The 27,995-nt window shown below is 54.2% G+C and overlaps 11 protein-coding genes across 11 annotated transcripts; 5 read left to right on the top strand and 6 right to left on the bottom strand.

The window, feature by feature from the left end:
* Nucleotides 1-84: 84 nt before the first annotated feature.
* J4E83_000067 (uncharacterized protein) lies at nucleotides 85-3,263 on the bottom strand (the record flags this gene model as incomplete). The annotated part of the gene is made up of 2 exons (XM_049327032.1): nucleotides 85-1,264; nucleotides 1,321-3,263. The coding sequence occupies 2 exons, from the start codon at nucleotides 3,261-3,263 to the stop codon at nucleotides 85-87; spliced, it is 3,123 nt and encodes a 1,040-aa protein (XP_049193177.1).
* Nucleotides 3,264-9,913: 6,650 nt separating this feature from the next.
* Nucleotides 9,914-10,533, bottom strand: CAM1 (translation elongation factor EF1B gamma; the record flags this gene model as incomplete). Its single annotated transcript, XM_049327031.1, has 4 exons — nucleotides 9,914-9,948; nucleotides 9,997-10,209; nucleotides 10,259-10,384; nucleotides 10,512-10,533. 4 exons carry the CDS (start codon nucleotides 10,531-10,533, stop codon nucleotides 9,914-9,916), a joined length of 396 nt encoding a protein of 131 aa, XP_049193176.1.
* A 538-nt stretch (nucleotides 10,534-11,071) lies between these two features.
* Nucleotides 11,072-12,309, top strand: J4E83_000065 (uncharacterized protein; the record flags this gene model as incomplete). The annotated part of the gene is made up of 2 exons (XM_049327030.1): nucleotides 11,072-11,627; nucleotides 11,678-12,309. The coding sequence occupies 2 exons, from the start codon at nucleotides 11,072-11,074 to the stop codon at nucleotides 12,307-12,309; spliced, it is 1,188 nt and encodes a 395-aa protein (XP_049193175.1).
* A 683-nt stretch (nucleotides 12,310-12,992) lies between these two features.
* Nucleotides 12,993-13,865, top strand: J4E83_000064 (uncharacterized protein; the record flags this gene model as incomplete). Its single annotated transcript, XM_049327029.1, has 1 exon — nucleotides 12,993-13,865. The coding sequence occupies one exon, from the start codon at nucleotides 12,993-12,995 to the stop codon at nucleotides 13,863-13,865; it is 873 nt and encodes a 290-aa protein (XP_049193174.1).
* A 79-nt stretch (nucleotides 13,866-13,944) lies between these two features.
* On the bottom strand, nucleotides 13,945-14,674 carry J4E83_000063 (uncharacterized protein; the record flags this gene model as incomplete). The annotated part of the gene is made up of 3 exons (XM_049327028.1): nucleotides 13,945-14,100; nucleotides 14,156-14,257; nucleotides 14,315-14,674. 3 exons carry the CDS (start codon nucleotides 14,672-14,674, stop codon nucleotides 13,945-13,947), a joined length of 618 nt encoding a protein of 205 aa, XP_049193173.1.
* Nucleotides 14,675-16,394: 1,720 nt separating this feature from the next.
* J4E83_000062 (uncharacterized protein) lies at nucleotides 16,395-17,580 on the top strand (the record flags this gene model as incomplete). The annotated part of the gene is made up of 4 exons (XM_049327027.1): nucleotides 16,395-16,524; nucleotides 16,573-16,699; nucleotides 16,763-17,416; nucleotides 17,478-17,580. The coding sequence occupies 4 exons, from the start codon at nucleotides 16,395-16,397 to the stop codon at nucleotides 17,578-17,580; spliced, it is 1,014 nt and encodes a 337-aa protein (XP_049193172.1).
* Nucleotides 17,581-18,396: 816 nt separating this feature from the next.
* J4E83_000061 (uncharacterized protein) lies at nucleotides 18,397-19,109 on the bottom strand (the record flags this gene model as incomplete). The annotated part of the gene is made up of 3 exons (XM_049327026.1): nucleotides 18,397-18,622; nucleotides 18,674-18,840; nucleotides 18,906-19,109. The coding sequence occupies 3 exons, from the start codon at nucleotides 19,107-19,109 to the stop codon at nucleotides 18,397-18,399; spliced, it is 597 nt and encodes a 198-aa protein (XP_049193171.1).
* Nucleotides 19,110-20,940: 1,831 nt separating this feature from the next.
* On the top strand, nucleotides 20,941-21,416 carry J4E83_000060 (uncharacterized protein; the record flags this gene model as incomplete). Its single annotated transcript, XM_049327025.1, has 2 exons — nucleotides 20,941-21,177; nucleotides 21,231-21,416. The coding sequence occupies 2 exons, from the start codon at nucleotides 20,941-20,943 to the stop codon at nucleotides 21,414-21,416; spliced, it is 423 nt and encodes a 140-aa protein (XP_049193170.1).
* A 1,058-nt stretch (nucleotides 21,417-22,474) lies between these two features.
* Nucleotides 22,475-23,477, bottom strand: J4E83_000059 (uncharacterized protein; the record flags this gene model as incomplete). Its single annotated transcript, XM_049327024.1, has 3 exons — nucleotides 22,475-23,114; nucleotides 23,171-23,230; nucleotides 23,284-23,477. The coding sequence occupies 3 exons, from the start codon at nucleotides 23,475-23,477 to the stop codon at nucleotides 22,475-22,477; spliced, it is 894 nt and encodes a 297-aa protein (XP_049193169.1).
* Nucleotides 23,478-24,926: 1,449 nt separating this feature from the next.
* On the bottom strand, nucleotides 24,927-25,576 carry J4E83_000058 (uncharacterized protein; the record flags this gene model as incomplete). The annotated part of the gene is made up of 3 exons (XM_049327023.1): nucleotides 24,927-25,072; nucleotides 25,148-25,283; nucleotides 25,337-25,576. 3 exons carry the CDS (start codon nucleotides 25,574-25,576, stop codon nucleotides 24,927-24,929), a joined length of 522 nt encoding a protein of 173 aa, XP_049193168.1.
* A 1,045-nt stretch (nucleotides 25,577-26,621) lies between these two features.
* On the top strand, nucleotides 26,622-27,176 carry J4E83_000057 (uncharacterized protein; the record flags this gene model as incomplete). Its single annotated transcript, XM_049327022.1, has 3 exons — nucleotides 26,622-26,698; nucleotides 26,761-27,008; nucleotides 27,097-27,176. The coding sequence occupies 3 exons, from the start codon at nucleotides 26,622-26,624 to the stop codon at nucleotides 27,174-27,176; spliced, it is 405 nt and encodes a 134-aa protein (XP_049193167.1).
* Between the last annotated feature and the right edge of the window lie 819 nt (nucleotides 27,177-27,995).

Raw genomic sequence — 27,995 nt, 5'->3', positions numbered from 1 at the left:
GAAACATGATACCAAAGAGTGATGCGCTATGATACAGGGTATATGCAAGCAAATGCGAAGAGATCGAAGAGTCGTTGCGCGCAATTAATTCTCCTCCATCAAGGCTTCTTGGTCGCCGGTTTCGCGCCAGTCGCGTGCGCGTTCGGATAGGCGCTTGACACCAGCAATGCGCTCTGCCCAGAGAGATTCCGAGGGCGAGCGGAAGGTGTACGCGCGCTGGGATGAGATGACACCGATTGCCTGCAACACGGCCTTTCGCGAATCCCTACCGAAGACAGCAGGGTGGTTGATCCACTCGAGACTGGACTCGAGTTCTGCGTCAAGCGCATACATGGTTCTGACATCAATGCCTGCTGCAGGAGTAAAGGGGCTATCCGCATGAGGCGAGGGCGTTCGCGCACGCAAGTCGCCACTGGTACTGTGCAATGTCGGTGATGCGGATCCAGTGCTGCCTGCTGCACTGGATGGTTCGTTGCGTCGGTGACCTGGAGGTGGAAGTGGTGGCAGACCTCCTTTTCCGAGTCCTTTTAGAATACTGCGCGTTTCCTTGAGAAGGTGGTGTGCGCGGTCGTGTTGCCCACGCGAAACAAGCGTCAATGCGCGTGTCAGCATGTCTGAGGTGAGCAATTCCATGCGTCGCTGCACGACGTGAGGATGAGGTGGGATGGGAGGTGTTGGTGGTCTTCCAGTCGGGCTCTTCTTTGGCCCTGACGGTAGCAGAGTGATGGCGAGTAACGACGGGCGTGGTAAATGTGACAAAGACCCTTCGCGTAGGATGTCACCGTACGTCAGGTCTGCCTGGATCAGCGGCACTTCTTCAACGCTGAGTGTGCGTGAGTCGTCCTGGTCGAGCGGTCCACCGAGAGCCTCAAGGCCAGACACAATCGACTCCCAAGGGTCCTGAGGAAGCTGTTCTGGTGAGCCGGTGTCTGGTGCAATGGCTAGTTGGACCAAAATGTCTCGCTTGTCACCAAAACGCAGGTCACCCAACGCGGCTTCGGCGTCTCGTCCGGTAGCTCGTTTTGTAATCTGTAGGGCGCCGCTGATCTTGACAAACTTGGCAGGAGAGCCTTCGGGTAGTCGTAGCTTGAGTTTGACGTTTTGATGCGAGGTAGTCTGGAGGGAGCCGAGACAGCCAGCTGCACACTCACGCAGCATCATCCAGTCTTTGACGTACGTGTACGAAGCCTTGGTGCGGGTAGAAAGTTCAATCATGGTATCGGGCTTGTGTGTCAGTCCTAGACCGAAGGAGTGGATGGAGACCCTGGATTACGTGTTAGCAGTGGTTGCGCGGATTTGTGGGAGGAAGGGGCTACGGACTTCGCAGCCTCGGCGCGGGAGATGACAAAGTCGACGCTTTCAGCATCGGAGGTGGAGGAATCGCTGATGAGCAGGATGCTGGAGAGGGGGTTGCTGGACTTGCGCTGCATGAGCAGATCCATGGCGACATTGGCACCGTCGACGACATCTGCGCGCAGGCTCTTCTGGCCAACGGGGCGGATGGAATCGAGCACCTTGGGCCAGTCTCTCCACGCCTTGCTCGTCATGCCGACGATGGGGACACCACCGCCGCTGGAGCCGAAGGTGACGAGGCCCATGCGGTCGCGCTCGCCCAGGTTGTGGACCAGGAAGCGCAGGGTGTCGCGGAGCAGGTTGATCTTCAAGCCCTGCATGGAGGAGGATACGGGGATGACGACGACAATGTCGACGGGCACGTGGATCGAGGGCGCGGGGCGCGGCTCGGGCACGGCGGCGCGCGGGGCGCTGTACTCGGTCGGGGCGGTCATGGTGGACCTGGCGGCGCCGTAGGACGAGTTGATGGAGGAGAGGCGCTTGGGGCGGCGGTAGTCGTCGTCGTCGGGGCCCGAGTTGTCGTGGTCGTAGTCGGGCAGGCGGGCGGCGGTGGGGAAGTCGAGGCGGATGTCCATGAGGGCGCGGCGCCAGAGGTCGAGCTGGCTGCGGTCGTGGAACTGCAGGTGGAAGGCGGGCAGCTCGGCGACGGAGAGGCTGAGGGTCAGGACGAGGCTGTCGGGCGCGTGCTCGACGTGGTTGAGGTGCTTCTTGATGAGGATGGAGCCCTTGAGGGTGCACTTTGTCTTGGTGAGGGGCGGCGTCTTCTTCTCCTTGACGCAGATGAGCATCTCGGAGAAGAGGTAGCACTCGAGCTCCTGCCACGACTGGCGGTCCTTGCCAACGCGGATGTGGCCATGGAGGCGCAGCTTGCCGAAGCGCGAGAAGTCGAGGCCGTGCCAGTTGTCGACACGGGCGTGCAGGTCTTCGGTCATGTCGTCGAGCAGCGCCGCCGGCTCGTACGGCGGCGCGGGCGACTTGGAGCGCTCGTAATCGCTCTCGGCCACGCTGGCGAGCGGCGGCAGCGGCGGCGGCGCTCGCGGCAGGTCGTCGGGGCTGGGCCGCCACTTGCCCTCGACCACCTCGACGGTGACGAGGCACGTCAGGCTCTGCTGCTGCCGCGACCGGCTCAGCGTAGGGAACTCGCTGCGGACGGTGACGGTGGGCGCGGGGATGGGGCTCCGCACGCCGCCGCGCGGGCTGCTGAGGCTCGTCTCCATCGACTGCACGTCGTAGTCGTGCCGCCGCCCGTCGTGCGTCGCGGCATACTCGCTCGACGACGCGAGCCCCGTCGCGCCCGAGTCGCTGCGCCCGTGGGCCCGCGACTGCGCCTGTGACAGCGACAGCGACGCGCCCCGCTCGGAGCCGCGGTCGCGACTGTGGCTGCTGTCCCGCTGCCGTGTGTGTGTCGTGGGCGGGTATCGCGCCGACGCGTTGCTTCCGGTGCGCGACCGCCCGTGCTGGTGCTGGTGCTGCTGCTGCTCGTCGTGCGGCCGCTCAGCCTGGCTGTCCCACGGCGTGGGCGTGTTGGCTGCGCTGCGCTGGCTCTCGGCGTGCGGCGGCGGCGCCTCGTGCTGCACCGAACGCACAATCGTCGACAGTTTCTCTGCGCGCACATCAGCCTGCCTGCCCGCCGCCGTCTGCGAGGGCTGCCTACCAAGGTCGAGCACGTTGCCCCCTCTGCTGCTGTCGAGCCCCAGCGTCGCATCGCACGTCGGGCAGTGCTGCGACTCGAACTCGCGGATGTACTCGTAGAAGCACGCCTCGTGCGACACATGGCCGCACGAGAGCTGCAGTATCCGCTCGCCCCGCAGCGTGTACTCGAGGTTCTCCTCACACACGCAGCACTCGCTGCCGATAAAGGTTCGTTCCCGTCGTGTCCGCGTCCGCTCCATGTCCATGACCCCGGCCATGCCTCTGCCCGAGCGAGGCGGCGGTTGCGAGCTGACCAGAGTCGCGTCCGATCGTTGTGTGTGCGACGTCAAGCCTTTCGTCGTGTGACTGCTGCGCGAGTGCGGACGGAGGCCTAGGAAAGACATGAGCGCCCGGAGCTCCACGACACGTCTCAATCGACCAACTCGACTCTCTTCTTGCCTCTCTTGTCCTGTGTGTCGTATCTGTCGCCCAGCTGCCGGAACAGGTAGAGATTCGTATCCAAAGCCTCCTTGGGTGTGCTGTGGGGTGGGTGAGGACGACGGCGTCCAGACAAACAAAGTTCAAAACCGTTCGACATGGAAGGGCCGGGGCTGGGGCGGGCCTCACTTTGGGATCGCCTCAAGCACGTTTCAGCATCCAGAGAGCACACGGAGCAGCGTTGAAGAGCCCGCGGGCTGGGTGGACCTTTAGGTTAGAGCCACCAGGTACCGGCAAGCTGCGTTAGCCGGGGTATTGTGCCCGACGCGATTCGAGCCGTCCAACACGGGCCTGTCTGCGAGGCACTGTGCACAAGGGGAGAATGCGATGCGCCGGCCCGTTAGCTTTCGTAATTCAAACAGCTGCAGCGTCGCCGCCCTTGGTCATCACCCACCATCGCGCAGCACGCCGTCTGGCTTCCATCACACCTGGCCTCCACTACCAGCCCCGACGACTGCAGCATCCCGTTTGCAGCCAAGACTAAGCAGCACCGATGCATGGCTGCACGCTGCACGCTGCACGTACGTCGCGCCATCCCTGCACGGGGGGCGTCGGAGGCACATGGGCCCCTGCCACGACCAACCGGACAGGGCTTGCGTGAATAGGGAGCCTTGGGAGCGACAGCCATGCGCCACCCCGTCAATCATTCGCCCTTACTTTACACGCGATTCAGTCCGTGAGTTGGCCCATGATGGCGGGCCAGAGACCGTTCGCATCGCAAATCCCCAACCTTGCGGTCCGTGACCATGTCGAGCCGAGTAGGGAGACAGCCCACATACCTGCTTGAGCGCTGGCGAGCTGAATCGAATTAGGAGACATGCAGCCTCGATACGTCAGGGGGAACACACATGACAAACGACGCTTCTCTTCCCTAATCTGACGGCCTTCCACCTCGTCCGCTATACCTACTTGTCTGTCCTGTATCTCCTAAATAGGGGACACGCTAGAAGCTCTGCTTGCCTCCTAAACCCATCGTCCACTATCCAGCGTCACGGATTCAGTACCGAGTCAGTCTCTTCCGTCAAGGTTTGCCTGCAGCTGGGATCTCTCGGAAACACACCACTTCTAGAAAGCTCCTGTGAATCCTGCCAGGAGCGACTCGCACAAGGGGAACCTTACAGGAACAACCCTTCTCCGCGTGTAATGCGCGGTTAGTCGTCTTCAGTCACGCAAGCGAGCGTCACACTATGTTCGCAGGCGTGTATCTGGAGCTTCTCTTGGCGACCAACTTGCACCGTCGTTGCGGACAGATTTGCAACTTGCTCCTGCCACCCGAACCCTGCACGACCGTCAGTCACAGTTGCGCCGTAGTCAACTTGGTGTATATTCCGGAGCAGCTTGTACAAATTCGCGTCGGACGCACGACGCTGTAGGCATAGCGGTCCCTGGATCTTCCGGCCCCAGGCGGGTCTTTGCGTAATCAGCACATGGCACGCACGTGGACGCTAGAACGTCATCATGAGTTTCCAAGATGCGGCATCTCCCAACTGTTCAACCAGCAACGTCCATCACACACATCAAACCCTCGGATCTACGGCAAGGCAAACTACCCCCATGCACAGCTCTGCACCAAAATGTTTTCGTACCAGGGTTTCACAAACGACCCTTTCTTTCATCTTCTTGCACAGAACAATACGCACATTCGTTACCGGATTGGCCACGCCAACTTCCGCGGTAGATTGCCAATACGTGTGCTCTAACTGCAGGCTCTGTACAGGCTATGCACAAGAATTTTTCGTCACAAGAATTTTCTCCGCCCTTACCAGTTGCAAAGTCTGCATCGCCCTGCCTTTTTAGCCGGCACATACTCGATCTCGCTTCTACGGAGCGCCGTGCGTACACGCGTACGTAAGTACTGACGACGTAAATGAAATCCATAACAATCTTTTGAACCAGCTCCACATATGCCCTGAAGATTCGCTGCATCAACGGATCATCTTGCAGTCACGTTTGACAATGGCTGTCAGTGTGCGCGGTGGATGCGAATAACAGCTGTGACCACCGTGACAGACGCCTCATGCCGCGAACCATTCGACTATCTGCCTTTACGACCTTTGTCGAACGCTGGTTGCCTGACCAGTGAGCTGTCATTGAGCTGTCATATCGTTAAGCCCCCTTTCGGAGCTGTTCATGTACGCATGCCCAATAGTTTCTGCGCAATGGCAAGCTCAACATTGATTTGCTGGTAACTGCCTTCAATGCATTGAAGACTTGACCTCCTACATGCAGCATTAGATTCGCTTATTCAACACTATTACTCGCGGACGACAGCGAAGTCACTCCCTCTCATCTCTTTCCGCTATTGCTGTTATTAGACATATAAACGTGCAACAGTCGTTCTGCTGAATGAAAACACAGCAGTTCAATCGCTCCACAATCTCCGTTCCTCATCTTCTGTTGTCTTTCGGAGCGACCCTGCCCCACGGTCGACGTGTAGTGATGCGACTCATGGAGCTCACTAGTTTTGCGACGGTCTTAAACACCACACCACTACGGAAGCCACCTCGTCAAACTCAAGATTAACGGGCTTTTGCGCCGAGATTTAAGCGACAAGATTCTATGAATGGATTCCTGATGATCATGCTCGCTCCTTCCCGTCTCTCGCCTTGTTTTCCGACTCCACTACTTCTAGAAGATCCCCTTTTTCGGATGAATTCCTAGACAGCCATCTCATAGCGTCTTACAGCAAATTTGTCACACACACCATAGCTCTCATGCGAGAAAGATGACGACACTGGAAGAGGATGAGAGTTGGGTACGTACTTGAAGCTATCCACTGTTACTGAAGACACCTATGGCGCCCGCATGAGCGGCCAGTGGGAGGTCCGAATACGTGGTATAGTCTTAAGACAGCAGGGAAACTTACGACAGTATATAAAGTATGTGCCCGTCGTTTTCCACGTGCATTACCGGAATAACGTCGGTCGGAGGTGTGCATAATGTAGCTCGCATCGCCTGAGAGCCGCTACTAATACGCCTGGGTACCTTCCCCAGATCTTCCAGCAGCTTAGTTATTGACCGCATCCACAACATCGTCCACCCACACATAATGGTTCACGGCTCCGTTGCGAACGCCAATGCGTAGGTCATGTATCCGTGCAGCCTGGAACAACAAGTAAGCTAATGATGCCGACCACCTCAGTGCGGAGCGCGTAGATTTCAGCTAGTGCCCCATGTTGGTTCCCCTGCACCATTAGGTAGCTATTGGGTACACGTACTTGACGATCGTCCATGGCAATGGGCGGAACCTCTAGCTCGGCATGTGCTCGCGGAACCTGCTCCGCCTCGTTCGCCCGTCCCTGTCAAGGTTAGAAGCAACACCATCACACTTATGCCCAACGACCCTAACTGCACACTACGCATCAGGTGACGTACGCTGATACGGTCTACGGGTCCCTGTTTTGGTGTTTCAGCTCTACGTCAACAGGAGCTGACAATACACAGTACGATTGATTTGCATCAGATCAGATCCGGATGATCAGCACTGGAACGACGTCCGAGCTCTGCGATTGGCAGGCACGTCGTGTGCGCGCCATCAAAAAGGTTTCAGCCTACTGCTACATAAATACACTATTCACAGGACATATGCGGCATACATCGTAGTATCACACTTGATGCCCTTGGACCTACCTAGGCACGGAGCCAATGGCGTAATACCAGCTCATCCGATGAGTGACGATGGGAGCAATACCCTCAGCTGCCAAGGTGATGACGTTAGCGCTAGGCGAGAAGACATTCCACCAGCAAACTACACAGTGCATGCATCAAGAAAGCGACGAGCAGACCAGCCTCTTTGCTAAATATCGGTCTCGCTGTTTCTTTGTAACTCATGGGTGTGAACACGGGAACAGAAGCGCACCTGGGCTTGAGGCATTTATGCCGTCCCTTGACGGCGTTGCATGCTAACAAAGTGCTTGCTAGCCCCGGTACTTCTCTACCGTGTTCAACCCCTACCCATCTACAGAATATCGGTGCGCATTGATGCGGTCAAGCAAGGATCGGAAGCTGCAGATATATGCACACTCACGGCCAGTGCATCCAGATAAACTGTGAACTGGGCGATCGTCGGAGCCAATCGTTATGGGTGTCGCATTGAGCATAAAATGCAGGCGTTTGAATATGGCTTCTATGAGTCTTTCACAGTTTAACTTCCGTACAAATCGACATGGTCGCAGTAATAGACGCGTGCATACCCAAGATCGACGGTCGGATGCGTTTGCGCTATATAGATAGCCGACCCATGGAGCATACTCTAAAGCACCAGTTCGGTGCGTACTGGAAATAGCATCATCGTCGCGATATATTAGATTTTCCTTCCGATCGGACCAGCGAGTGAAACGGCCTAGGTCTTCAGCGCAGTAGGAAGCCGAACCACTCGGATGCTAGCCTGTCGATCTGAATCGTCGCATCGAGTGGACTCGGAGCACCCCATGGGCTGCTACTGGTATCACTTCGAACAAACGCGGACGATTTCCCGGTCGCATGCAGGGTCTACACAATACTCATGTACACATAAAACGAGCGGTAGATTGGCGAGCGCGATGCTGGGTCTAGAGCTAGGCTGAAGATTATATAAGCTGGTGAGTTATTACCCCATGCATGACGTTATTCCTAAGTAAACCCTCTCGAACGGAAGAGAAGATGGAGGGAACAGGCGGCTCGATCAGAACGGGCGGTGGCCCCTACATCGCTAACCTATGGTATCACGATGCCTGGGGACACTCGCGGCAACAGCGAGATCTACTGTTCCTACACTCGTGAATCAAGCCAAGAGTTTATACCGCATTTCTGACTGCATTTGAATATTAAAGGTCGCACGTCTCGGACAAACATCATGTTCTCTACGACTCAATCCATCAACTTCCTGTCACATGACATGTAGCTAGAGTATCGACAGCTTGGTACGTACGGTTCGCGACAGCTACTTCCCATGTTGTATAGAAGAAGTACCAACGAACCGTAGGCATTGATAAAGGCGTAATAATCATACGGGATGTGCATCGATACTTCTAGGCCATTGTCAAACAGTGTACATGATCAGCTTTTCCAAATCCGATTACGTGAACATGTGTACTATTTATGAGTCTTCCCAAGAGAACTGTAGGTTTTACTTGCTCAATATTGCTTCTCTAGTACATCTATCATTTCGCAATGTCTTGAATCACTTCTTCAACTCGTACTCATCAAGATCCGAACAGTTCCACGCTTCCTACACAACATTGCAACCCGTACAAGAAGAGGACCAAGGAAATTCCAAGGTACACTTGTACCACTACTTCTTCCCAGACACTCAGGGGTTCGCACTTGGCCCCAGCCTGTTATGACTCAGCAACCTACGCAAACTCTTCACCTCCGTAGTCACATCGACACGCCAACCTCGCGTCCAAGAACGGTCGAGAGGGTCAGTAGACCCTAGCAACTTCAACCTCTTAGGCGGTACCGGGCAAATGTCTTATTCGAAAGCCTAGAAAGCCGTTGCGCAACGTTGCGGCTCCCTCCGCCTCTACTTGCCAAGCCAGATGGGGCCGCAACCGTCGTGGTTTACGATGACGACGACTCGGACATGAGATGGCAGTCGCCATGCTGGGGATTCCCGTCAGTGGGTGGATAATCGAACGGGAGATGGCATTTGCCATAAACGTCTCTCCATGACTTGGTGTGCCGAAGATCCTTATTCCCTTTTCGTGTCGATCTCGCCTATAGTTTCTAGTGATGACATAGAGACGGGGCGGCAGTACGGCCTCTTGACCCGTTCGGCTCGAGGAGGACTGCGTATATTCCTGCTCGCAATGCAATACGGGTACAAGACTACGAATAGAAGAGTATGCGAGTCGGTCATAACAAACAGAAAGCAATTGCACGACCACACACCTTTTGGAAGTCTATGTGTCTTGTGCGAGGTTGCCATATTGTCTCACTGTGGTGGACGCAGATGCGTTGATCATCATGGGGGAGGGGCGTAGGGCAATCGCAATGAAGCAGCCGAAGATCGCAATCCGCATCGCAGTTGGGCAGAGGAAGAAGGTTTACCCTTGGAAGACGCGCATTCGTGTCCATGGAGACTGATCAGCAAAGGACCCGCAGGCTAAGCGGTCAAAGCTTGTCCGGGTATGCACCGCCTCATGGCCCTGCGTGTCTTGCAAAAACCCGAAGGCTTGAGTGTGGCTCAAGACCATTCAGGAGAGGCTCTGCACCAAAGTGAAAGTTGGGGTAAATACGTGAGAATGTGAATTGAGGATAGGTATAGGAGACAATTCCCTGCAGACGCTGACAAACAAGCCGGGCGACTCGGGTTACAAGCAACCGAATCCGGGGTACAAAGACACGACACGCCAAGTAGGTCAAACTGTGCCGTCCCTCGTCGACATCAACTCTCAGCCGTGCTACCGTCGCAATACATGTAGTCATTCCACCTCGCAACTTCAGAGGCTTACTTCTGCATCATGAGCTGGACGAACTCGTTGTCTGGATTGTGTTAGAGCGACACGTGTGATGGCAGCAAACAGGACGTACAGTCAATTCGGCCGTCGCCGTCCTGGTCGGCCTCCCGGATCATCTCGTCAACCTCGTCATCGGTCAATTTCTCGCCGATAGAAGTCATGACGTGGCGCAGCTCGGCGGCGGAGATGAAGCCGTTGTTGTCGCGGTCGAAGACCTTGAAGGCCTCCCGGATCTCCTCCTCGGAGTCGGTGTCCTTCATCTTGCGGGCCATCATGGTCAGGAATTCTGCACGAGGTTAGAGCGGGCGTGTGGCAGAAGTGGGAGGGAGAGGTGCCTGGGAAGTCAATGGTGCCGTTGTTGTCGGCATCCACCTCGTTGATCATGTCCTGGAGCTCAGACTCGCTGGGATTTTGGCCGAGCGAGCGCATGACGGTGCCCAGCTCCTTGGTGGTGATTTGGCCTGTGAGGCATCATCGTCAGCGGGGTCAAACTCGGGTGTCTAGTGCGGAGTGCGGTTGCGTGGGCAGGAACGAGGGCGCTCCCAGGGGGGCAAGGTGTGGGTGGTGCAGGCGACGGAGAGTACTGACCATCGCCGTCCTTGTCCTGCATCGCAAGGTGGTTAGCTGGTGTTGGTGGGCAGGCAGGGCTGGGCGGCCACTTACAAACAGAGAGAAGGCCTCCTTGAACTCGGAGACCTGCTCCTCGGTGAGAGAATCGGCCTAGAGGGCAGTGTTAGCAATGCGCCGGGCTGGGGGCGGGCGTGCGGTCGTCGTGTTTTGCAGGGCGGGGTATGTGCGAGGGCGCGCGGGCGGGCGGGGCTACACACCATGTTGTCTCTGGGTGGTGGGTGGTGGGTGCGAGGGTGAAGGGTGCTGGGCTGCTGGGCGACGATGGGCTGGGGCGGTGGATAGAGCAGAGGCGCAGGTGTGGTGTGAAGGAGGGTCCCGTAGTGTTTGCGGCTGGGCAAGATGGGCTGGAGTGGAGCAGGCTGTCAGACGGCCGTCTGTTGGGGAGCTGGCCTAGCGTCGCCCAGAGCGGGAAGGCGGCTCCCTCGCCGGCGCACCGCACCTCAGCCGCCGACACGCCTGCGAAGCGGCCGTCACTCACAGTCTGGCCGTCCTCTCAGGCTGACCCTCGCCAGCCCAGCATGTGGCGGGACCGAACCAACCTCTTCATATCCTACCGCCAGTCCTACGCCCACCACCCCCAGCAGAAGACGCGCCATGCCCGCCCGCGCTCCAATGGCCTGGGCGACAGCACGCGCGTGTCCGAGGAGCGCCAGGGCCTCATGTCCAGCGGCGCCTACCACGACGACGGCGACGCCGTGATTGAGATGGACCTGCTGCCTCCGCGCTGGCTCGACGTGCAGGACGAAATCACCCAGCACCTCGCCGACATCGCCACGCAGACACGCAAGCTCGACCAGCTGCACCAGAAGCACGTGCTGCCTGGCTTCGACGACGAAGACGTCAAGAGGCGCGAGGAGCGCGACATTGAGCATCTCACCCAGGCCATCACGCGCCTCTTCCAAAAGTGCCAGCAAGCCCTCAAGCGCATCGACGCCATGGTCCGCGACGCAAAACAGCAGGGCAGCATCGCCCAGGGCGAAGACGCCATGGCCCAGAACCTCAAAATCGCACTGGCAACCCGCGTCGGCCATGTCAGTGCCATGTTCCGCAAGAAGCAGGCTGCCTACCTCAAGAGTGAGACAACCCCCGCCTCGCAGCCCTGGCTATGCTAACAGTCTGTCGAGAACTGCGCGACCTTGGCGGCTTCACCTCGCCCTTCCGCGTTGCAACACCCGTCCAAAACCCCTACAACGACCCTGCCTTGCAAGAGTCGGACGCCGATCGCTCCTTCTCCCAGTCCACTCTCCTCCAGACAAAGCAACAGCGCATGCGCCACGACCCCAATCAAGCAATCATTGCTCAGCGCGAGCGCGAAATCGAAGACATCGCCCAAGGCATCATCGAGCTAGCAAACATCTTCCAAGAGCTGCAGACCATGGTCATCGATCAGGGCAGCATGCTCGATCGCATAGATTACAATGTAGAGAACATGTCGCGAGACGTCAAAGAAGCCGACAAGGAGCTCAACGTCGCCTCTGGATACCAGAAGCGCACCATCAAGAGGAAGATTATGCTACTGCTAGCCATCTTGATCGCAGCTGTTTTCATACTACTGTCGCTCAAATTGGGCAGGAAAGGAGCAAATAATACGCCCGCCGCTCCACAAGTACCTGACGTTCCGCCCGCCATGGCCATGGCAATGGGATACAGACGACAATCAACAAGCACGCGCACAAGTCGCATATGGCATCGCAGGAGGCGGCGCTTGTGGCAGGGGACGAGAAGCGACCCACTAGATAAATACATGTCAAGCTGAGCTCTCCCATATACTATTTCCAATCATCTTCTCACTTCACATCAGACTACACGCTCAACAGCCACCTCTACTTCCAAGTAATCAGGCATCAGATTTGCTGCAGGATAGAGTGCAGCGGTGGGCGAGGGCGGCGTAAGCATCGCTATCGGGGTGGCGCAGGCGGGTGCAACGGTGAGCCCCACAGCTGCATGGGCGTTGGGTCAGAACCAGACTGCGGTTTAGGCACCACCATGTCAGACTGCACAATGCAAGGCCCCATAGTCTCAGAACTCAAAAGTGTAAGTCGCGTAGATTCAACTCGGTGCGTGTTGCGAGAGTGGACGTAAATAGCCAATAATGGTGGTACCTCGGCTCGGTTGCTCTTCTACGCCAAGGTCGTGAATTCAACTCGTGCTATTAAACGTGCATTCCTGGGAAGGACTTTTATATCATTACCAATTGACGTCTCTGTGTTCTCTGGCTCAGCTGATGAAGCAACCTGCTCGCTCTATGGCCGTATCATTACTAGCAAATCGTACGTGAATTACGAGGAAGCGTGTTCTTTCGAGGCTGTGTTTCGAAGACCTGCTCTAGAGAAGGTCGTCGCGTCGTTGACAATTAGCTAACAAGACGCAATGTAGTATACATCTCTGCCTAGGCGTCTATATACCTCATCATAACAGCTTCCTTGTTCACACGCAGCAATGGAGCCATCAACCTCTCCACCCGTTGCAGACATGGTAACACCGCTATCCGATTTTCAAAAGATAGGTCACAACACATATCTCTGGACATCATCATCATACCTATCCCAACTCGCAGAGCAAACTCCGCTCATCCTACTCTTCACTTGGAACGCTGCGGCCGCAAAGCACATCGCCAAATACACACTTGCCTACCAGAAGCTTTTCCCAACATCCCGCATCCTGCTGGTACGATGCTTCACCCCAGACATGTTCCGCCGTACCTCGTCCTACGCCACTTTGCTCGAGCCAACAACAGATCTTGTAGCCGAACATACCGCTTCAGGAGGACGCATCCTTGTCCATAGTTTCTCAAACGGCGGCGGGAATCAAGTCAATGAATTTGCAAAAGCATGGAAGAAGAAGTATGGAACAGTGCTACCAATGCAAGCACAGATTCTCGATTCCAGTCCGACCAAAGGCCCGTGGATGCAGAGCCATGCAGCCATTTCCGCGTCCCTTCCCAGAAACACGTTTTGGGGTTGGTTTGGTGGGGCGCTGGTTCATCTTCTCCTTGTCCTCACATTTATTGCAGACAAGACTACGGGAAGGGAGAATATGATGGTAGTTCTCTGCCGAGAACTGAACGATGAATCGGTGTTTGATACCAATGTACCGCGTCTGTATTTGTATAGTCGTTCGGATACGATGGTTCGGTTTGAGGAGGCAGATGAGCACGCTGATCTTGCCAAGGCAAAGGGATGGAATGTGACAAAGGTGCAGTTTGAGAAAAGTCCGCACTGTGGTCATATCAGGGAGGACGAGAACAAATATTGGGCAGCGGTTATGGAAGCTTGGAAGAAGGGGCCGAGGAGTGGTAACATGTCTACTTGATCTAGATACCAGCGTAACGCAGTCCTCATCTTCCTTGTGTTATTCTAAGCGGAATCTGGTATGTTGCGTCTTGGTACGTCTACAATCGAGCTGCCACCAGACTCAGATATATGTTCCACAGTAAACCGCAGAAGCTGAGGAAGACAATACGACGCTCGACAGGGATGAAGGTGGTGCTAAAGAAGTTGGCAATCGGCCAGACCTTGTACGAATCGAAGATGAGACCGAAGAGCTCCTGTTTTAAGTATTAGCACTGCACACAGCAGCCCTTCGGCAGAGGGCCTACTTACGTTTCTGAAGTCCTGCCCAATCATCGCAACTGTCTTGCCCTTCATGAGACCAATCAGAATCAGGAACATTGACTGGTTCAGTAGCGCGCCCATGGTTATGCACTGTATCTCGCGAGTAAGCTTTAATCCGTCACCACAATTGGAGCATAGGCCACTCACGTCCGTAAACCACTTCTTGAAAATATTCCACCAGTTCCTCACTCTAACCTCTTCTTCCACAATGCCTTTTCCTTCTCCATCACCTCTCAGCATTATGCCCTTCTCCTCTTCACCTTCGCCTACAGCCCTTGTTTGCTTGACGGTCTTCCAGCCCGGAAACGCGCGCTCGAGCCAATTCTGCCAGTGGTAGTTGATGGGCGCGGTGAGTACGACCATGATGGCGAACTGGGTAAAGAGGACGCGGTCGAAGACGAAGGGCTTAGATTCGTTCCATGCTTTGAGGCGTTGCGCGATTACGTTGCTGCATGAGTCTATGGCGAGAGCGGAAAGACAGGCTACCGCGATGGGAGGTAGCTTCATCGTGGCGAAGAAGGTATCTTGGAACGCGAGGAAAGCCGGCGGAGAGTCGCTGTCTAGGTAGTTGATGAGGATGGTGGGGATCAGGTCGCAGGACCGATTGCGAGATGCAGATCAGCGAGGCCAAGTAAGCATCGCAGTACGCGGGCGTTTCGGCGAGGCGCTCACGGACGGTTTCGTAGCAGGGTGGTTGTAGTGGTGGAAAACCAACAAAAGTCAATCGGAGTGCGGCATGGCCATCTGCTTCGGCTGCGCCGTTGCAATGCCACTCCACATTGGTTGGTGTTGCTACCTACTGCGCTTGTCGGGGCATTGGCGCTTGAATCAGACGGTGGCTTGATACGCGTCACAAATGACTCGGCAGCACGCTTATCGCTCTCTCAGCCTTTACGAGGCCTTTGCCGCGGTTTTGTCACTTACTTAACTTCTCGATTTCCTGGTAGGAGAGGACCTGGAGCTTCATACCTCCCAATATTAAGCCGCGCACGAGTGGCCGAGTTGTGGCAGCAGCCCACGGAGCCCTGGACAGGCTGCTTCTTGAGAAATTTTGGTGGCGTACACGCTGCACACCTATGACAACGCTCGGCCGAACAGGAGGCACATGAAATCTGCAGAGATCGTAAATGAGGTAGGACAACATAAGCCAACAGTTTTGGAATAAGGAGCCGAGATGAATTGGAATACCTAACACATCTCGCCTTTTACGCTTGATAGGTTAAGCAAATACCAGACATTAACGAGTTCATGATCGCATCCAGCGTAGCCTCATGCAGTCCCTGAATCTATTGCAATCTCTAAAGCAATGGGCCGTTATGAATTACAGGCTGTGATAGACAATATTGTGTATGGGGTGACAACAAGCTGTTGATGTGTAATTGAGTCTGTATCTACACACGCCCGCATGCCCCGCAAAAAAATCGCAATGTGAGAGAATACACTCCAGGCTAAAAGCTTGTCTTGTCCAATAAATCCAAAAGAAGAGTTAACAGATAGAGCGAACTATGCAGAGAGCTACTTGCAAGCACAACCTGTTGCATGTATACCTTCTTGACTCGAATCTTGGCGTAAGTAGCCAGGGTTCAACAATGGTTTGTATATAGATCGCAAGGGGAAGACCTGAAATGTATGAATAAAGTAGAAGACATCAAGTCTGTTCAAGAACCCAAATCACATGCAATTTAGGCTTCCAAGCAGTAACTAAATAGCCACGTGTCAGAGCAAGAACGCGATTGCGTAGAATCCAAATAGTACTCCGAAACCGAAACTCTTTTCAACCCGCAACGTAATCTCATATTACTCTACTGTTTCTTTTTCTTCTCGTTTCTGTAGGTGTTCACTCGTGGCACTCCCCGGCTCGAACCGTGCGCATGGAACAAGCCGACCAAACTCCGTTTAACTCCACCAACGATGACATAGCGCTATACATCATCATTGCTCAGATAACGTCACCGCATAACCAGCTCACCAGTTAACATGCTAAACAGATCTGTAGTCACGTTCGAAAACAAAGCGTAATGTGGGGTTCGATCTGTGTGCATGAACTGGAGATCTACCGAGGCTCAGTAATCGAAGGTGGGTAGACGGCATCGGCGAGCGTGTTGCGCCGTCGTACACCGGTGCTGTCTCTTCTTTCGTTAGTTAGGTACAAGCCATCGTTTTTGCCTCACATCTGTGTCTGTACTCTGCTCCCAAGAAACAACATCTTTCAAGAATTACCACCATCATGTCAAACAAAGCAGCATGGATCCCAGAAGCAAAGGGCCAGCTCCAGGTCAAGGAAGCTCCCATGCCAAAGGCAGGCAAGGGCGAGGTTGTTATTAAGAACCACGCCGTTGCCGTTAACCCCGTAGATTGTGAGTATCTGCATTTTCTAGTAGGAATGAGTTTGCTAATTAGAGCAGGGAAAATCCAGGACTACGGCATCTTCCTGCAAAAGTATCCCAACGTCTGTGGTACTGACGTCGCTGGTGAGGTGCACGAAGTTGGCGAGGGCGTTACACACGTTACCAAGGGCGACCGGGTGCTAGGGTTCGTCTTCCGCCTTCAACCTTGAGAGCTTCCGCGGGGCTGTGAACTAACAGCATGGTACAGACACGCGTTCTCACTCGTGACTAACGACCCCGCGCACGGTGGATTTCAGCTCTACACTGCTTGCAACGCGCTCGTCGTATCGAAGATTCCATCGCACATGACGTTCGCCGAGGCCTCGGTGCTACCTCTTGCCGTCTCCACTGCCGCCGCATGCCTCTTCAAGAAGGAGACCCTCGCGTTACCCTTGCCATCCTCCAACCCCTCTTCTACGGGCAAATCAGTGTTGGTATGGGGCGGCTCGAGCAGCGTTGGAGCGACTGCAATTCAGCTAGCCGCGGGTGCCGGTGTAAAGGTCGTCAGCGTAGCGAGCAAGCACAACCTAGAGAAGCTCAAAGGCCTGGGCGCAACAGCAGCCTTTGACTACAAGGACCCCAAGGTCGCCCACGACATCATCGCTGCTCTCGAAGGCACGGAATTTGCGGGTGTTTGTGACGCCATTGGTACACCGGATGCTGCGGCTGCCTGGGCACCAGTATACGAGAAGCTCGGTGGACGTTATGGCTCTGTGCTGCCTGATGCAGAGGGCCTTCCAAAAGGTATCGAGGGCACAAGCGTCTTCGGTCCAAGTGTAGCGCTGGCGGACAAGTACGTCGGTGACGTTGTCTGGGCTCGGTGGGTGCCAGAGGCGCTGGAAAGGGGTACACTAAAAGCTGTGTAAGTATCTATGTACCAAGTGCGTGTGAGGCATACACTGACTTCGTGCACGTACCTTTAGCCCAGAACCACTGGTAGTTGGAAAGGGACTCGACGCTGTGGCGGAGGGCTACAAGAAGCAGAAGGAGGGTGTCAGCTTTCGCAAGGTTGTGATTGAGTTGTGAGCCCTATCGGAACACTAGCCCACACAACGAACATGTGATAACAACATGTCGAAACTGACGCGGGGCATAGCTCTGAGTGATTGTGTCCAGGCAGTTCCTCTAGAAGCCACGTCCGGCATTACAAGCACATGCATGCGCTGAACATCAACAAGTTTCTGCGGCCCCGGCGAAACATAACCCCGGTCGGGTCCACTTAAAAGTTTTTAGCTTCCTGCACTCTGCTTCAGTTCACGTGCTTCTTGTTCTTCTTCTTCTGCAGCTGCAAGCGTATCCAGCGCTCGCCCCTGTGTCGCATGCTCATTGACACCAGTTTCTCTGCTTTGAGCACTTGCTCTTGTAAGTACTACTGCTCTCCCAACTTCCCATCCCTGCACCATGATGAAAAGCATTCCACATTCGCAGTTTCCACGCTAGCCATCAATCGAACCTACTTTAGATGGTCAATGAGCGCGAATACCTTCCTTGGATGTCTGATTTGCATTTCAACCTCACATTACACTTCTGCTTGTTTTCGACAGCTTTCGCTGACTCTTAACAGGCCACCTAGACTCCGCCATCGTTTAGCATTCATGCTGCTATGACCAACATGTATGCAGCTCTGTACGTTACCCAATTAGCAGTGCTCACTACACGATCGTACATAGTTGGAGTTTTGACTAGTTCATTCAATACTCATATACAATTAACACCAAGAATACCTATACTTTGCCACTTTCTCTTGATGGTGTTCCACCATACTAATGCACATTGTCTGCCAGAGCTTCGTTCCATCTTTGCTGGGGTATAACAGTTGCTTCGCACTACAAGCTCGATCGCTTAGAGCATGAAGAAGGTGAACAGACCCGTCATACCCGCGAACACAGCGCTGCCAGCGAGATGGGACGCAGCACCTGTTGCTGAAGAAGGTGAAGGTGACTCGGATGTTGAAGTACCGTTTTCGTTGAGCTTACCACCAGTGCCGGCGGTTGATGTAGGCGATACGTTTTCGGTGGCCTTCTCAGAAGCGTTCTTGAATGCATCAAGAGTGTTGGGACCAGACGCCCTAGACAATGTCAGTGAAAGCAAGCGACTACAAGATAAGCGGAAAACTTACGGGGGGTTGATAACACCGACCATGCCATTCTGGCAATGCATGCCCTGAGAGCAGTAAAACCAGACGGGAGCTGAAGCATTCTTGACCTCATAGGTGAAGGTTGTGCTGGCGACGCTCTCCATATCAGATGTCGGAACAAAACCGGAGAAGAAGCCACCGTCCATAGGCTTTAAATTTGGACGTACGAAGTCAGTGTATGTCCCACACGCAGTTCGTATATGGAGAATCTTACCTGGCAAGGGTTGGCGAAGGTAGCCTGAGCGACGGAGTGGTTCTTGGGCCAGAACGAGAAGGTGACAGTGTCGCCCTCAGCGGCCTTGAGGCTGTCTGGCTTGAAGACAAGATCGCCAGCCTTGTTACCGACAATGACCTTGTGATCCATTGCGAAGGTAGCGCTGGCCATGGCCGAAGCAGCGAAGATGGTTGAGAAATGCATTATGGTTTGTTTGTTGGTAAAGAGACTAGCTCGTTTGGGAATTAAGAAAATGCGGGTAGAAACGAAGGTTGTCTTGGTGTGTAATTGGTAGTGGGAAGAGAAGAACGTGGACCTGCCTGCCGAGCCAAATGAGCACATTTGCGTCCATTATATAGTATATAGAGAAACAGTTGCCGCCTGTTGAGCGGATCAATCGGTATACGCATGCCATGCCATAACACCTTCGAGACTTCAGGCGTCGCGAAGGCACGCTTTCTTGACGCCTGAACGCTTGAAGCGAGATCTGGGGAAACAGGGCGGTCAACGTGTCACAATGCAGAGGTCTGCTACTGGCTATGTTTGCCATGGGCGCCTGTATTGAGCCACTTGCCGCTCGGGTATGGCTGTTTCGAGCCTGAGGCCGATCCTGTGGCTGTCCAGGAGCTAAGACCAGACCCTTATTTCCATGGCAAATGCGTTTCTGGCCAAGGGATGAAACTCGCTGTTGGTCGTTGATGGAACGCGAGATGTTTTGGAGAGCGTGCACGGAAGTCGTGCGCTATTTCCGCCCTGTCATCTCACCCGTGACATGCGTGGATCCATAGCGACTGCCGTGACAGTGGACACCTACCATCGCGATATCTGGAGCGTAGGTAGCTAACAAGCCGTTGGCTCCGCTTTGAGAAATTCTCCGTCACCCGAAAGACTAGCGCAACAAGCAACAACGTCAACAGCTTCCAGTGCTGCACTCGGCGCTGCCACACATTTTCCGAACGGCCAGATCTCATGACATACCACCGAGTTTCCTCGGCACCTTCCTCCGTTGCGCAAAGCGTGGCGACCGTTCCAAGGCTCTATCTGCACGTGGTTGCTTCGTGCCTTCGGAAGTCAAAGCGTCCACGGGCCTGGTATACCGAATGAACCGACGCTTTGTTCCGCGGCTGTGTTCCAAGGTCAAGGCTCCGCTCTCACGAGATCGCAGCTCCCAGGGAGAACATTCTGGTCGAACTTCAATCGGAAAACGCTACGGTTGTATCTCGTGTCGTGAATGCCGAAATGGGGGTCTGCATGGGCGGTGAATCGACGCTTCCAAGGTTCATCTGCTGACCAAGGTAATCGTTGCTGGTGTGAGCGCTACCCTAACGGACAGCTAACTCGACGACGTCCTCCCCTGAGCAACAACAATTACTGCATCGTGTGTGACGCTCTGACGGTGGTAGTCAGATTCCGTGTTCGTCGACGTGGCTTTGGCTGCCGCCACTTCCGAGACTATACGTGCGTCGCCTTCAGACCCCGTCCGGTCACGACATCATACCTAAATCTCGTGAGATGTATCGTGCACGCGTGCCGGTGGGGTGCAGCATCGTTTTATTGATCGCTGTCCGTGGCTACTTATTATGGCACATTGAATGCAACCATCCGTATCTCCGGGCCTTTTCCTCGTCTACTGGACCGTTTATAGCTAGTGAAAGCCTCTCCCGCTGCTAGCGTGCCAAAAATATCGCAACTCTCCGCATTAATTCTCGTGTCTTTTGGCGCTATAAGCTTATCTGTGCTAACCTACACCAAACGCCGCTATTCCATGGTCATCTGCTTTGACCGCTGAAGCTAGTGCTGTCGAAATAGTAAGTCATTCCGGGATGTCGCTCGCGTTCGCGCTTGGGCACCCTGTAAAGATTGCCATTGTGACGAAAGACGAGGTGGAAGCCTCGGATCGTAGAGTGGAGGCTTCGACATGGCGGATGGTATAAATGGCAATGTACTCGCAACTGCAAGACACGCATCATCAGTAACCAGCCCTCCGACTTCCAAACCTCCATTCTCCAAGCCTCTACCCATCTACCAACAAATCATGCAGTTCTCCAGCATCACCTCAGCGGCAATCCTTGGTTTTGCCAGTCTGGCTTCGGCCATCACTGTCAGCTACGATACTGGCTACGATGACGGCAGCCGCGCCTTGACCTCGCTCGCCTGCTCGGACGGCTCCAACGGCCTCATCACAAAGTACAACTGGCAAACTCAAGCCAACGTTGCTGGTTTCCCTAAAATCGGTGGATATATGGGTGTTGCTGGATGGAACAGCCCACAGGTACGTACACTTACTACATTTCCTCATCTTCATTGTCTAACAATACATACTAGTGTGGTACATGCTACGGCGTTACCTACAACGGAAAGACCATCTACGTTCTCGCCGTCGACCATGCTGCTCAAGGCTTCAACCTCGCCAAGGCAGCCATGGACGAGCTTACAAACGGCCAGGCTGCGGCTCTGGGACGTATCGATGCCCAGTACGCTCAGGTCGCTACTAGTAACTGCGGGTTATAAGCACTGCGCTCTGCTACAAACGATGATGATTGGAGAGGGAGGATCACGAGAAACATCCGATAATGTGTATTTACAGGATTCCGGATGAGGTATTGCATAGCATAGCGTTCCTTATTTGCATGCGGTGGCGTTTGTACATACATTCCTTACTTAATTCATAGTCCATATAGGATGCAGGTCTGCTTGCCATAAAGAGAGGCGCTATTTATCTGTTGATGTAAATGTCTACCATTGCCGGCCTTAATGACGCCAGAGTCTACAAAGTCTTCACACTTTTTGTGAGCTTCTTGATCATCCTCCCCCCTCCCCTTCACTGTGCGAGTCGCAGCCATGCAGCTGCGGGGTAGGATAAGCCCAAGTTTACTCTTTTCGGCATAGCTCTTGTGAATAGTAAGTGTTCAGGAGATTCTACACCTTCGCTGATGACTAACCTTTGTATACGCTCTCCTCTTCTATGTTGCGTGTATACCTAGTCGTGATCGACAAATTACAAGACCGTTGCGTATATGGAAAGTATGAGATGACGAGGAGATTGCAGGGGTGTGGAAAGTTCGGATAAGGAGATGCAACAAATGTTTGAGGTTGTTGAGAAGGCTATGGAAGGCTGGTCGTTATTACGCTTTCGGTGGACACTGGTAGAGGGGAGTTACCAGATTCGCCGGCTTTGATATCCCAATTTCTTCTTCTCGGATCTATAGCCTTCTTAATGAAAGGCTGCAGTGATGGTGGCGGGCAATGCTAGCCTACATTGCGGAGACGGTTGCATAGATTGAATGTGCGTGACATTGGCACTGGCATCTATTCATTGTTTCTATCTACTTACATGCATCCTAATTTCTCCATGAGATCTAAAGGCTTGTTGGTATATCGCTATTCGCAAAGGAGGGCCATCTACGCGATGACCAAAAGACTTTTGTTGTGGAAACGAAATGTACATGTCCCAAGAGTATCGAGGCTACGCCCGCATAGCCAAGCGCTCGTGGCCTGCTATTAGAAAAGGTTGTGTTAAAAAACCCGAGGGGCGATTTGTGATCAAGCGTCCTCGAGACAGCACTTGTTTAACGAGGTGTTGAAGCAAGTAATCGACCAAGACTGCCACTAGCGAATGATGGCTCAGGAACTGGTGACTTGGCGTAGAAGATCTCGCCTTCAATTGTACTAGCAGACGTCCTTGATATGGAAGCCGCCGATTTGTGCGAATAGGACTTTGGACTCGATGGAGCCGTCACTGGGGTAACGAGATCAATTGATTTGGCTCCGTAAGACCCACTATGCGACGGCTTAGTCCTGGGTGGAAGAGGTCGCGTAGTGGCGGGCGTGTATGGCAGCGAGTAGCTCACTGACGAGGCTGGGGTGTGTGACAGCGAGGGGGCGGCGCTAAAGCTGATTTGTGAAGTAGAGCTACGGCTGTAGCGCGGTCGAACGGTATCGGGGAAGTAGGCAGGCGATTGGAATTTGCGGAGATATTTTGATGCCTCCGAGTCGAAACGCTGACACCGGTCGACGCTGTTATCGTCTGACGAGATGTCGGAGAAGGCACATGACGAGCGTTTTGACTCAGGCTGAGTGGGGGAGCGCTGGGGTACAATGTCGCGAAAGGCAAACTCGTCGAACGTGAAGTTGGCAAATGGCGTAGTTGGCGGTGAGTAATGATCGTATGAATAGGTAAGGCTCTTCTCAGTGTCCTTTTTCTTGCAGCTACATGTGCATGTCAGTAGGTGGCCTGTGCATCATAGAGTGGGTGTGGGCCATACCTTTCCGAGCAATAGAGCACAGAGTTACTGGGAACAATAATTTGCTTCTCGCAGACGGTGCTGCAACACAAGATTAGTGCGCAGTCGCGAGGACTCGGATGACGACAACATACCAGTAGTTCAAAAAACTCACGGCCATTGAGTCCTCGTCCTCGTCGGATGCAGTCTCTTTGTAATGAACGGCTTTGGAGGCGGCTTTGGTGCCGTGGGACTGGGTCCGCTTTGACAGAGGCCTAGAGGGCCGTGCGTGCGCTGGCTGCGACTTTTTGGATTGATGAGACGGGTGACGAACGTGATGTGTGGCCATGATGGATGCAGAAGAACTTTAAAAGCCTCACTGTGGTAATCGCGCACGGTGCACAGTGCACGATGTCGTTACAGGGCTGGAAGTAGGGCAGCAAAGAAGCGGTGACACAGGCCGCCGAGTACCAGCTGCTGATATGACGGAAGGTTCGTGCGTGGCTTTGTTTAGGATCCTTATCGCTTGGGTTCTGCGCCAACGTCTTAGCCAGGAACACGATAGTGCGTGTCTAGATCGTGACGATGTACAAGAAGGGGCCTTGATCGATCGACGAGGTTGAGAGGCGACACCAAGAAGCCAGGAGAACGAGCTTACTTCAACAGACACGGGACGTGCGACGTCGGAAGGAAGGAAGGATAGAGTGCAGTATAGTTCCGGGAACGATGCGCGGGTTGGGCTGGGCTGGGGTGCGCGGCGATAAGCAGCAGTTCGTGAGAGACAGCAAAGCCGAGTATTTCCACGGGGCAGGCGGCTTTCAGCGGCAGGATAACAAGCAATGTATCCGAGATCGATAGCAAGAGGAGTGCGGGATTGCGGTCAATAAGTAATTACGAGACCGGCGCCTGCGAGTACCTGAGAGCAGTTCTAGAACATGGTTGACGACGACGGCCTAGATATGCGGTCGGGATATGGTTGCGCGTGTGGGGATGATTCGTGATAGCCATCACGATGGAGCCATTGAGATCATCTAGCACGCCATAGCGGCACCCGCTGCCCGCTGACTCCTCCCTACTACCCCCCACTCGCATCCACCACGGTGCCTTGCTACAACTCAATCTTTGCCGGTGTAGCCACGGCGGGGAAGCCTGGCCAGAGTGCATCCTTTCGCCGTTGCAGCGCTGTGCATGGAAACGTCGCAGCCGTCGTGTTGCAGCGAATTGCGGGCCGAGCATGCACACGGGAAGACCACCAAAGGTCCACGTTCTTGTGCAACTCGGTGCGACTCGCAGCGGGCACCATCACTACACACCACTGCCCACTCGGGTGCGAGCTCTCTCAACACAATGAAGCCATATTGCGTATCTATCACAGCCTTCCGTTCGGTAACAGGGCGCGGCTCCTCTTTCGCAATCGACTCACCACGCCTTAGTCGGGCTTTGAACAGCTTTTTTCGCGGCTTCATCCAGCTCACCAGTCGGCTTGCGAGCCGCTATACATAGAGTGTGTTCCTTGCCGATAATTCGCATCTCTGAAGCACTCCGGTTGAGTGACTTTTGACTGTGCATAACTAGATGCGGGTCCATTGTCTACTCGCGTAACTCTATCCTAGCGGCCGCGCAACAAAAGAGCCAACCGGGTCTTCAGAAGGGCCTTCACCGTCTCGAACATGGTGAATCACCAGAAAATCTCTTAGGCTTCAAAATACACACCTTTCTTTATGCTGCAATCCGCCACCATCAGCGTCTATGTACCTTCATATGTCGGTCAAGAGTTTTCTCTCTCGACACCTTGGTCTCAAACAGAAAACGCATCGTCCATGTATCGCCCTCTAGTGACACGCCACAGTTGGATCGGGGTCGAAGTTGGATAAAACGGCCCTTTCTGTTGGTGTTCAGGCACCGGTGGGCAATCAACCTGCTCGAAGCTGAAACGGTTCCGCCCTACCCCACAAAAGTCAGCAACAATTCGCCCGATGTCGTAACATGGCCAGGAAAACAAGACGTGGAGAGACCCACTACACGCGTTCAGAAAGGTCTCGAACGTTTCTTCGTTGCGAATCGTCGCAGATATCAGAGCTTCGAGCGCTGGGTTCAAGTAGAAGAATTCTCCCAGAGTCGAGACCAATCGCGGAATGACGGACTTGTCGTATGTCTGCGACGTTGTCAGATCCACTTCTCCACGAGACTGCAATGACGATGACTTACGACGTCTGCTCCCACTACAACATCTGGTACGCTCATGCCATAGTCTTCGGGAAAGGTCGCTGCGTCAATGGGATGGCCCCACCTCAGCGCGGCTGTCCGCACTTGAATCCGGGACGTGTCATCGACATCAAGTCCGTTGAGAAAAAGATTTGTTCTGATGGCATCGACAACAGCCTCGTCGCCATCTGTGGCAACCACGCCGGTCGCCCCCAAGTGCTTCGCGCAAAGAATGGACAGCATTCCAGTTCCTGCGCCAAGTTCAAACAATCTCTTCCCGGATACAAACGGTCGGCCAGCCTCGGACGCGAGATGCGACCCGAGTAGCAAGGCGGCTTCCCAAGTTCTGAGACCAGTCGTTCCAGACGAGGAGATGACGGATCGCGCTTCAAGTAGCGTTACTGTACGTTCGTGCGTTACGTTATCATCGATTGAATGATGGGGGTAAGAGTACGTCACAAATGCTTTTTGCTGAGCTGCATCGGCTTCGGAGGGCAGATCAGCAACAAGCAGAATAGTCATCGCTTCCATAATGTCATCTGAGATTTCCTATAATTGGGACGAAGAGAAAGGTCAGCAAGTGCTGCATGGAATCTTTGCGATTGCAAGATGATTATTATGACTTGATAGATGGCTGGCTACAGCGAAGGCAAAGCCATGGTGAGGAGATAGGAGACCATACATCCTCCTCCGGGTCGGTGATCGACCTCTCGAGTTTTGCGACAAGTTGTTTGAGAATCCTCAACCGATAGCGGCCCGGGGGTAGTGATGTGATATTGGCTGCATCGAACAGATTGTGGAAGAGCCACACTTGTACGTTTGGCGCTTTTAGTATCGCATCATCTGGCCATCTTAATTGGTGTGGTTCGACCAGCTGGAAATACTGGCGTTGCAAGATAAGTAGCTGCGGTAGGTTGGATGGTGCGTCCATGGAAGCGACAATAGTTTTTGTTCGGCACGCAAGCTAGAATATTTCAATGTGTCTCAGCCTCCCTAGTCGTGCAGCCTAGTTGTATGTTCTGATTTTGACGAGGGGAAAGAACATCCAAGCACGCATCTGCTTACGTAACTCTGTAGCGGGGCGCCTTGGCAGACTAAGCGAGGCGCACTGCCGACCGCCGACACGACGCAGCAAATTCGACATCTCCATCTTGCCGCCAGCTAACCACAGGTAATCGACAACAGCAAGATCGATCTCTGTCCAGTACGTCCATTGCAGACCCAAGCCCGCCCTATTGTACTTGTGACTCACGGCTAATTGTCGTGTTGCAGGTCGAATCCTTCCAACATGGCCGACTCTCAAGTTACTCTGCGCACGCGCAAGTTCATCCGCAACCCTCTCCTCGGACGTCGTCAGATGGTCGTGTAAGTGCAGGAAACACCGAGCACACAGTTGCGGGGGATTGAGTCTGACGGGAATACTACAGCGATGTCCTTCACCCCAACCGCGCAAACGTTTCCAAGGACGAACTCCGTGGCAAGCTCGGTGAGCTGTACAAGGCCAAGAAGGACGATGTCTCCGTATTCGGTTTCAAGACACACTTTGGTGGCGGCAAGAGCACCGGCTTCGCTCTTATCTATGACAGCGCCGAAGCCATGAAGAAGTTCGAGCCCCGCTACAGGCTAGTACGCTACGGCATGGCCACCAAGGTCGAGAAGGCCAGCAGGCAGCAGCGTACGTCTTCCCTGCGTCTATGCATGGTGTCGCAATTATGGCGATGGATCTGCATGTCGATACATGACACATACTGACTGGACAACAGGCAAGCAGCGCAAGAACAGGATGAAGGAGTTCCGGGGCACAGCCAAGTCCAAGGGCGGTGCGAAGAAGGACAAGAAATAAGCGGGTGCACACTGATGATGACTACGAAGGTCATGGCTGGAGTCGAGTGGCGGTTTCTCTACAACTACTGGTTCGCCTGGTTCTTCCTCACGGTGGATACGGAGTTGCTTCTGCGGGCATCGGCATGTATATCTACGAGCGCCTGGAAAACTCTTGCGGATGGGAACGACAAGACGGATGGCGTTTGAGATCAATTGTCTGCTAACCATCAATGCATATCATGGACTTTACGATCCCCCAACTATTTTGCCACTCACCCGATTTCCACATGGTTTACCCCGGCCACTGCCAATCCTATGTGTCTACGAACGGATACAGATGACCTCTTTGAGACTATCAAACCTGTGTCATGACTTGCGGCCATGAACAGATGACGTTACTCTATATCTTGCACAGTCACTAGCCACCAGTCAGACCGTCGTCCTCGCTGCCTGCGCATCACCCGTCCTGTTTGATCCAATCCTCGCAGGGCAACCATGTTTATCCCTGGCCTTCCTCTACCCCTTACCCCTAATGCCTTCCGTACTCATGATCGCTGTCGCGTTTCCTTCCAAGTCCTTATCCCTGTCCTTTTCCAAACCCTCAAATCCATGAGCAGCATACTATCCAACGTTCGAAGCGACCTGTGTCCCTGAATCTTGTTGTCGAGTTCGCAATTGTTGAAGCCGTGTAGAAGAGCAAGAAGGCCTGATTGGGGGATCCGTGGACAAGTAGGTTTTTTGCGATGTAACAGTAACAGAACACATTGACTAGAAGCAGGGTGTAAATGGTTAGCGTAACAAGGGGGAAGAGATTACGGCTGCTGGAGCTCTCTTATGT

The sequence above is a fragment of the Alternaria metachromatica genome (genome assembly GCF_023757995.1).
Source record: "Alternaria metachromatica strain BMP 0045 chromosome Unknown scaffold_1, whole genome shotgun sequence".
Taxonomy (NCBI): Eukaryota; Fungi; Ascomycota; class Dothideomycetes; order Pleosporales; family Pleosporaceae; genus Alternaria; species Alternaria metachromatica.
The sequence above is the reverse complement of the archived record's forward strand: the minus strand, read 5'-3'. Positions and strand labels throughout refer to the sequence as shown.